This window comes from Garra rufa, chromosome 3, assembly GCF_049309525.1.
Source record: "Garra rufa chromosome 3, GarRuf1.0, whole genome shotgun sequence".
Lineage (NCBI taxonomy): Eukaryota > Metazoa > Chordata > Actinopteri > Cypriniformes > Cyprinidae > Garra > Garra rufa.
In genome coordinates, this window is record NC_133363.1 from 15786082 (window position 1) to 15795675 (window position 9594).

The following is a 9594-nucleotide window of genomic DNA, read 5'->3' on the forward strand; positions in this document are numbered from 1 at the left end:
GTGCTCGATCCCCGGAGCAGACCGCAGAAGGGGTGTGCGTCGGGGAAAAAAAAATCGAGACGCGACAGCGGGTGCCCCTCAGGCAGATGGCTGCAACCCAGCCCTGGAGACGGAAACATACCTGTATGTGCTTCGTCGTGAGCATGTGTGCCGACAGCCTGAGAAGGGATCGGAACAGAGCTCCATCCAGGGCGGATATTAACCCACCACTCTAACTGGACATGTGAAGTCGGGACTGAAAGATCCTGACCTCGTCCCGGGGGAGGGACAGGCTGGATCGCGTCCTTCGCCAGTAGGAACGCGACCTCCGCAGGCAGAACAGAGGCATGCCTGCCCGAATAAAGAATGTAAGGGGTACCTCTGAGTCTGGGCGGAAGCCTGGAGCTGGGCCGTACCGTCCGTATCAACCAGCGTAGTGGTATCAAGGGAACGTTGACCGACGTGACCGTGGTGGGGCAGCCTAGGGGGAGACAGGGAAGGAGACAAAACCCAGAAGGATGAACGTCCTGGAGAAGTGTCTAACTGCGCTAAGCAGTGCTTACCTTCTTCCCTGGATCCCGCGCTGGCGAAGGCCGGCCGCGAGTCTGGTTCCGAGGAGTGTAAGTGCTGCTCAGGAAGGAAACTCGAGGCCGAAGCCAGAGGTGAGAAATTTGCTCTTTTTGAGAAAATATGGGTACCGTCGACCGATGGCCGACGGCAGCATTGAAGTACACAGTGGCCCCCGGCCCTCCACTGGGAGCGGGGAGCGTAGATGTTAGCATCCCCTAAAGAGCAGTCTCAATCACCTCTGGAGGCCCGCGTCAGGGACGTTTCGCAGTTTTCTTGCGGCTGTTTCTGGTCGGTCCCTGTGCCACGGGCGGCGCCACTCTCCTGCGGCTGGCTCTGCGCTTGCGGGCCCCCTCCGCCAACCTGGCGTCACGGGCCTCCGCGGGGGGCAGAGCTGTGGATGTTGCGGCCTCAGGGGGGCGCCCTCGGCGACGTGCAGGCGGAGGCGGTGCCTCCGGCGGCGGGATGGAAGCTTTGCGGCGGGGCAAGATGTGTTTAATCGCCTCCGTCTGTCTCTGGACTGCCGAGAACTGCTGGGCGAAGTCCTCGACAGTGTCGTCGAAAAGGCCACTCTGTGAGATGGGAGCGTCAAGAAAGCGTGCTTTGTCGGCGTCTGCCATCTGGGCCAGAGTGAGCCACAGGTGTCGCTCCTGGACCACAGCCGTGGACATCACCTGACCAAGGGCCCGCGCCGCGACCTTCGTCGCACGAAGGGCGAAGTCGGTGGCAGCGCGGAGTTCCTGCATCGCGCCTTGGTCAGGACCACCCTCGTGCAGCTGTTTCAACCCCTTGGCCTGGTAGACCTGCAGGGTCGCCATTGCATGCAGGGCCGAGGCGGCCTGGCCCGCAGCGTGAAAAGCGCGGCCCGCAAGGGCGGACGTGCGCTTGCAGGCCTTGGAGGGGAGATGCGGCCGGTCCCGCCAGGTGGCGGCGCCACACGGGCAAAGATGCACCGCCACAGCGCGCTCGACCTGGGGAATCGACACATATCCCCTGGCCGCCCCACCATCAAGGGTGGCGAGGGGAGAGGAGCTGGGCAGTGGGCGAGATGAAAAAGGTGCCCGCCAGGTCTTAACCAGCTCCTCGTGCACCTCCGGGAAGAATGGCACCGGGGGGGGCGAGGCGGTGCCGCCGGAGCCCTCCCCAGGAACTAGTTGTCCAGCCGAGAAGGATCGGCTGAGGGCGATGGAGTAACCTCCAGACCGATCCCCCTGGCGGCTCGGAGGAGCATAGCCGAGAGCTCGGAGTCTGCCTCCGACGGAGCAGCAACCGCGGAGGGGCGCTGCGCCGCCGGAAGAGCGTCCTCACTCCCTGACTCTCCCTCTGACGCAGCGACCGACATCTCTTCCTCCTGTGGAGCGCCAAAGGAGACGCCCAGCCCGCATGGCGGGGAGGCGTACTGCTTCGGCATCTCGACGGGGGTATGCTGGCGAGCAGAAGACCGCAGGGCTTTTGGGGCCGGCGGAGCGTTCGGCACCGTGACTTGAAATTCCCCCTCATGCCTCGCCACAGTGGCGGGAAAACTTCGCCGGCCGTGGGGCGCGAAGGGGGGCCTGCTCGCGAGCGAGCGGCGAGTCCTCAACATACCCATGGTCATGCTTTCACAATGAACGCATGAACCATCCATGAAAGCTGCTTCAGCATGTTCGGGGCCCAGACATGTGAAGCAGCTTTCATGTTCCGTCCAGAGAGGTGAGGTAACTGCCGCACCCAGAAGCGGCCGTGAGAAATTGCTCTTTCAGTCCCGGTCTGCCCAGGGAGGAAACCGCGGCACCACTGTGCACTCAATGGTGCTTGCTCGCTGGAGAGCAGGAGGCTTTTTGTGGCCGTGAAAACGGCCGCCCACAGGACCCCGCTGGCGGCGCCGAGAAATTCACTCTTTCAGAAAGATTATCTCTATTCGATCGGCGCACACCAGCAGAGAAGAGCAGCAGCAGGAACGTGAAGTCTTTCTTCCTTCTGGAGAAGTCAGCAGGCTTGAGCATGAGAGCTCTGAAGCGAAAGTCTGTTTGAGTGGTGCGCCGGCGCGCACGTCCACTCGCCAAGTTTCAATTGGCCTTTTGTATATAAGGCTCAGAGATGATCGGTCTCTCAAGCGAGATCCCAATGTAACGTCGAAGTGATTCGACTGAAAGGGGAACAGCATTTATTTAAAATAGAAAGGTTTTCTAACAATATACACTACTGTTTAAAAGTTTGTGGTCAGTAAATTTTTATTCTTTCTTTTTTGAAAGAAATTAATACTTTTATTCACCAAGGATGTGTTAAATTAATAAAAAGTGATTGCATAAATTTGCATTGTTAGAAAAGATTTATATTTTGAATAAATGTTGTCCTTTTTTAACTTTTTATTCATCAAAGAATCCTGAAAAAAAGTAACAGGTTCCAAAAAAAAAATATTTGACAGCACAACTGATTCCAAGATTGATAATTCTAATAAATCAGCATATTAGAATGATTTCTGAAGGATCATGTTACACTTAAGACTGGAGTAACAGCTGATGAAAATTCAGCTTTGCATTACAGAAATAAATTATATTTTAAAGCATATTAAAATTAAACCATTATTTTATATTGCAATAAGATTTTGCAATATTAGTTTTTTTTTCTGTATTTTTGATCAAATAAATGCAGCCTTCTTTAAAAACAAGTCCCAAACTTTTGAGCGGTAGTGTATATATTAAGCAAAATGTGTAATTAATGAATCGACAGAGGAAATACTTATTTTTTTTTATTTTTAGGTCAGCTACTTTTTGAATGTGTATTGCTAGAATTGCTTTTTTATTTATTGCAGTGCTGTCAAATGATTAATCACATCCAAAATAAAAGTTGTGTATACTTCTGTATATATAAATAAATACACACACATGCATGTAATATTTCAGAAAAGTTTCATGTTTTTATATTAAATATATTTATACATACTATCAATTATATGAATATAAATATAAACGTGTTTTATGTATATATTCAGAATATATACTGTATGTGTGTGTATTTATGTATACATAATAAATATACCCAGTAGACACACATATAACATGTAAACAAAAACTATTATTTTGGATGCGATTAATTGACAGAACTAATTTATTTATTTTGAAATTGTAAGTATTAATTAGAAAGTTCTCATTTAGATCTGCCTCCACCCAAACACCAACCAATGGATAGAACCCCCACCTTACTTTTTTTTATTTGTTTCTTTTCGGATCTGCTTTACTCTGATATAAATATATGAAAGAAAAGATCTGCTGCTACAGTCATTTCACCACAATTTAAAGACATAATCTAATTTACATTTCAAACATATTCCATTTTAAACATTTAAAACTCCTGGCAATCAGAGTTTCTTTGTCTTTGTTTTTTTTTAAACATATGACAAGAGGTAGAATTATGGAGAGGTAGGCTATGGAAAATAATACTAATAATAATAAAAGATGCTATATGTGCAAATTTGATAAACATAACTCATGGTATCTAGTATTCATAGAGTCACATTCTAACAACACCTTTTTTCAACAAGGCAGGATTGCTGGACATTTACAAAAGTGAATAAATAAGCTATGCTATATTTCATGCAATTAAATTCCAAATGAAAAAAAGTATATATATTTTATATACATATATACACTGTCACTCAATATATATAATATATTGTATATATATTGTAATATATATACAATATATATATAAATATTAGAAAATATTTCTATTTTAAATAAATGCTGTTCTTTTTAACTTATTCATCAAAGAATCCTGAAAAAAGTTTCTAGTTTCCAAAAAAAAAAAAAATTTCCAGCACTGATAATAAATCAGCATATTAGAATGATTTCTGAAGGATCATGTGACACTGAATATTGTGTAATGATGCTGAAAAATTCAGCTTTGATCACAGATATAAGTTAGATTTTTAATGTATATTAATATAGAAGAACGTTATATTACATCGTAATAATATTTCACAATATTACATTTTCTCAGCATTTTTGATCAAATAAACTCAGCTTTCATGAGCATTAGAAACTTTTGACCGGCAGTGTATATATATCTATATCTATATATATATATATATATATAAAATATATACAGGTCCTTGGGTGGTCCTTGGGACTATGGATTTTTCATATAAATAAAAGAATGGCTTAATCTGTTGACCAAAACATTAAAATAAATGTAATAAAAACATTAAACGTATCATATAATCCATATAAACTATAAATATGTTTTAACTCTGCTCCCTAAATACAGTATATTTTCCATTCATAGTTTTTCACCAAAGGCACTTTTGCAGTAACCAGACTTGGCAGGGTTACAATACCCTGCTCTACGGCTTCCACAACCACAAGTTCATCAGAATGAGATTTTCTTTTGGTCTTTGATGTCAGTAAAATTCAATCAGGTATTCCGGATAGATCTGGTTGCTGTCGAATATAACAAAGATTTTCGGGCTCATCATGTCATCCACACAGCTGTCGAAAAAGTTGGCAATGCTCATGTCTTTAGAAGGTGGTCTGCAGTACTGGGGATGACCCAGCGTATATTCCCCAACTATAACCCGTGCCAGGAACATGCACTTGTACGGTGGGTCGCTCTGGAAAACAGGGGGCGCTAGACCATGTTTCTGTAGGATAAAGTTGTGCTTGCTAGTCGAATGACAAAACTTGCTCGAATACCTTGCGTCACGTGCAAAATAGCTTCCTGTGAAGAGGAAAAATAGGATTTATGTAATAAAACATTCTATAATGACATTTTAAAAGTAGGAATATGTTTACAATAACCATATGACAGCAATTTTATTCCAATTAAAGTCAAATTCCACCACTATAAAAACATTCCCTCTTTGGTAAATCATTTATGACATAAAACGGCAAAACTATGATGAAGTCATAATTATGAGATAAAGTTGCAGTTATGAGATAAAAACGTACAAATTAGATTTTTTTCCCCCTCATAATTGTGCCTTTTTTATTTCATAATTCCAACTTTTTATCTCAGCTATGTTCTGTCAACTTTTCATCTTTTAATTTTGACATTCTATTTTATAATTATGAATTTTGTCATAATTGTTACTTGTTACACTACCAGTCAATTTTTTTTGAACTGTAGGATTTATGTTCTCTTCCACTCACCAAGCCTGCATTTTTTGATCCAAAGTACAGCAAAAACAGTAAAATTTTTAAATGTTTTTACTATTTAAAATAACTGTTTTCTATTGAGTATATTCTACTGAATATATTTGTAATTTAATATGTAATTTATTCCTGTGATTTCAAAGCTGAATTTTTATTGTGATTACTTCAGTCACATGATTCTTCAGAAACCACTCTAATATTCAGATTTTCTGCTCAAAAAATATTATTATTATTAATGTTGAAAACAGCTGAATAGAATTGTTCAGATTTCTTTGATGAATAGAAAGTTCAGAAGAACAGCATTTATCTGAAATATAAAACTTTTGTAACATTATAAATGTCTTTATCGTCACTTTTGATTAATGTAAAGCATCCTTGCTAAATAAAATAATTGCTAATTTATTTCCCCCCGAAAAAAAGGAATGATTTCTGAAAATCATGTAACATGAACACAATGATGCTGTAGTAATGATGCTGAAAATTTAGCTTTGATAACAGGAATAAATCACATTCTAAAATATATTTAAATAGAAAACAGTTAATAGTAAAATATTCCAAAATTGTACTGTTTTTCGATGTACTTTGGATCAAATACATGCAGGCTTGGTGAGCAGAAGATACTTTTTTAAAAACATTAAAAATCTTACTGTTCAAAAACTTTTGACTGGTAGTGTATCTCTTTATTATGTAAGGAGTAATTGACGACGGGCCGTAGAATTCTTAGAAAAGAATCCGCTTTTCTCCGCTTCGCGTCGTGACCGCATCACCACCTCGGGTGTGCATTATTTTCGTAGAATTCTACGGCCCGAAGTCAATTATTTCGCTTATACTACAGTTACCACACCTCAAGACATCGATCAGATGATATATTTCAAGACATTCGTCCGGTTTTTATCCTTAAAACGCTATTGTGAGTAGGATTAATTTCTTACGCAGCTCATCCAACAGCTTCGTTGCTAGTTCCAAAACGTCATTTTAGACCTAGTAACGACGCTTGAGCCGTTGATAGCAAACTAATGCAGTTAATAATGAAGTTTAGACCGACCGACAGACAAGCAGACGGACGGCAAGGGGGGAGAGAGTTTAAGATCGTAAATTACCTCTCTCAAGTCTGTGTGTCTCTCAAAGGTGACTGGCAGCATCGTCTCTACTAACAGTTAAACTTTAAGTTCATTTTCTTCAAGACCACGCCGTTACCTCGCGTGAGAACTGTCATGTCGTTTTTAAGTTGTTTATCGTCAGAGATGCGCTAACAACATTAGCGCGAATGCTAATCATGTGTGTGCGTTTGTGAGTGAGAGAGAGCGAGAGAAAGAGTATGTGCTTTCCGTACATAATAAAACGTATTATTGTGGAAAAAAACATGGACATAATATGTCGTTTTTATCCTGTTGTTTACCGTATGTATTAGTTTTGCCAGTGTCACTGTAGCTTTTGGTTATTTTGCCGTTTTGGGCTGTAAGGACCTTTGAAATAACTGAAATCGTGTGGCGAAGTGATATAGACATGTACTGCGGCCAAAAGCTGCCTGGAACTACGTTCGCCGTGCGTTTCCCTGAAAATAATGCACACCTCTAGAACGTTCGTCAGCCAATCACATTCAAGCATTCAACGGCCCTGTAGTATAAGACTCAGTAACTCATAATGTATATCATGTTTTTATGTCATTTTGTGGCAGACACGGGCTTGTCTCTTGCGTTCGATGAAAGACAGAAGTCATACAGGTTTGAACTGACAAGAGCATCTATAAATTATGGCACCTTTTTCATTTTTGGGTAAATTCAAATTTTTAAATTTAATGTAGAAAGACTCATGGACTGTACCTTTGCCATAGACGTCACCGTGGCTTCCTGTGAGACGCCAATCAAAGTTGTATGTGCATATGGCCTGTATGTTACTGTGACCAGTTCCATGAAAAAGCATCTTTTCTTCAACATCTACAACATGTTTAATTTTTCTCAACTGGGCCTTTTTCCTGTAACACATTTACATTTATTCATATACTTTCATTTAAAAATAAACTGGATTCTGAAATGTTCATAAAATGTTACATATAAATTTAAAATTATAATAATATATTTGCTAAGAAGCCTTGTATTAGGGTGATAATATACAGCCAGACAGATATTATTGCTAAATAAACCATTTTAAGATGATTTCACATATATTAACCAACCTGCAGAAAAATTCCCACAGGTCCAGGTTCTGTACTCTTTGAATGGATCTGATGGGCTGGCTCATGGTTCTCTCATATAACCGGGCCACTTCTTTGTACTCAAACGTATCTCTGCATAAAGCAATGAGCTGGACAGAAACAGTCATAGCCCTACAGTCAAAAGTCATTCTGTGTAATTTACACTGATGTGTCATTTACTTTCTCTTTTATACCTGATAGGGTTGCTCTGTATTAATTCTTTCCCAGTGACTGGGTACAGGAAGAGCTGGGTTATCACAGATAAATCTGTGAAACACAAAATTGAAAGACATTTTCTCATATTATTTTAAAATAATAAACAAATTTTACAATAAATAAACTTACCTAAAGTCAGTAGCTGAATGCAATGCCCTTTTGATTGGCCTTTCTTTTCCAGTAGTCACATTGACTTGTTTCATAGCTAGTCATATGATAAAGTTAAAAAAGATGAAAAGAGAAATTAGAGTACAAACATAGCATCTAGATAAATAGCAACACAAATCTGTGTTTTGTTTGGTACCAACCAGAAAAGTCTAATTTATAGGTATATTTAGCAGTATAGAAGTCCATTGAAGCTTGCTGATTCTTGGTGTAGTTTTGTTCAATTTGCTCATTGGTGACAGAACAACCTGTACTGGGAATTTCCTGTAGTGAAAAGGAAAACAACATGATGTGATCAGCAAAAACACAATTTATGAATTGCCATTCATACTAGGCTTATCTATCAGACTGTAGTTTGATAAAAGGCAGTACGTACTTCGAACATATGCCAGACGCCACACTCGGCAAGGTAGAACCAGCGCCACTTTGCCTCTGAAATGTCCATTTCCTCCTCACATGACTCTTCATCAGTGGCTTTCTGGAGGTCTTCTGAGCTCTCCAAATGCTTGACAATGGCCTCACAGTCCATCCTCAAAGCAAATACACACATATGTCCATCTGGCCACCTTTTAAGTGCATGACAACATGCTTTCATTAAAAACTTGCCTGCGTCAATCATTGTAATGACTTGATTCTACAAGTCGCGACTTCATTACCATACAAAACATGTTGGAATTATCAAATACAGTTACACTTTTTCATTTATGTTCAATCTATCTTTTTAAAATAGCCTATGTTAAACGTTCAGACTAGGATTTCTCTTGCCAGCATTAGAGTTTGTTTACAAACTTTACACATCTAGCACATTTAATTTGCTTTCACCGATCGCGATCTCATTCAAGAAAAATATTTGTTTATCAAACATGCTGGAATGTTCACATTTACATGCTTTTTCATTTAGATTCTGATTTTGCAGAAATCGTAAATTGTAAATACCTTTCGAAAAAGCCTTTTTCCTCTTGCAGTTATGAATAATGCTGAACTGATCTAAATTCGAGGAAACATCGTTTCTGTCTGGATAATATTTATGTTTCGTTTTCCTCAATCTCTGGTAGTTGTTTGCTGTACTTCCGCATTCGCCGGCCATGACGTCATGCGTCGTTCAACTACGAACCTTTCTAATTGTTCATCACTTAAAAAAATATTTAATAAAAATACCTAACCAAAAACAGAAGCAGATACACGTTTGCATCTGTAAGAGATAATGGATTTTAGCACCGGAGTAAAACTGCAGCCCAAACAACCTATAATATTCTTCAATTCTTAGAACTCTTTATTATCAGAATCAGCATTAGGTAGGTAAGTTGAAAGAAAAAGCTAAAAACACATCTATTTCATCTT

General features: G+C 40.6%; 1 protein-coding gene across 2 annotated transcripts; it reads right to left on the reverse strand.

Annotated features, from left to right (window-relative positions):
* Positions 1 to 4279: 4279 nt before the first annotated feature.
* On the reverse strand, positions 4280 to 9327 carry LOC141332017 (protein mono-ADP-ribosyltransferase PARP11-like). 2 transcript variants are annotated; one of them, XM_073837094.1, is made up of 8 exons: positions 9190 to 9327; positions 8630 to 8783; positions 8397 to 8517; positions 8218 to 8293; positions 8067 to 8139; positions 7855 to 7982; positions 7502 to 7653; positions 4280 to 5244 (listed from the first exon to the last, which is right to left on the reverse strand). In XM_073837094.1, the coding sequence occupies exons 2-8, from the start codon at positions 8780 to 8782 to the stop codon at positions 4928 to 4930; spliced, it is 1020 nt and encodes a 339-aa protein (XP_073693195.1). In that variant the 5' UTR covers position 8783; positions 9190 to 9327; the 3' UTR covers positions 4280 to 4927. The 2 variants fall into 2 exon arrangements, with proteins under 2 accessions (XP_073693195.1, XP_073693194.1); XM_073837093.1 differs by having other exon boundaries at positions 8630 to 8819.
* Positions 9328 to 9594: the final 267 nt, after the last annotated feature.

Excerpts from the sequence above, each read along its gene's own strand:
- LOC141332017 (XM_073837093.1), bottom strand. The coding sequence starts at position 8,803 with ATGTGTGTATTTGCTTTGAGGATGGACTGTGAGGCCATTGTCAAGCAT. Across the intron at positions 8,294-8,396 it reads CTATAAATTAGACTTTTCTG|CTATGAAACAAGTCAATGTG; the intron begins GTTGGTACCAAA and ends TCATATGACTAG. Across the intron at positions 7,983-8,066 it reads ATACAGAGCAACCCTATCAG|CTCATTGCTTTATGCAGAGA; the intron begins GTATAAAAGAGA and ends GTTTCTGTCCAG.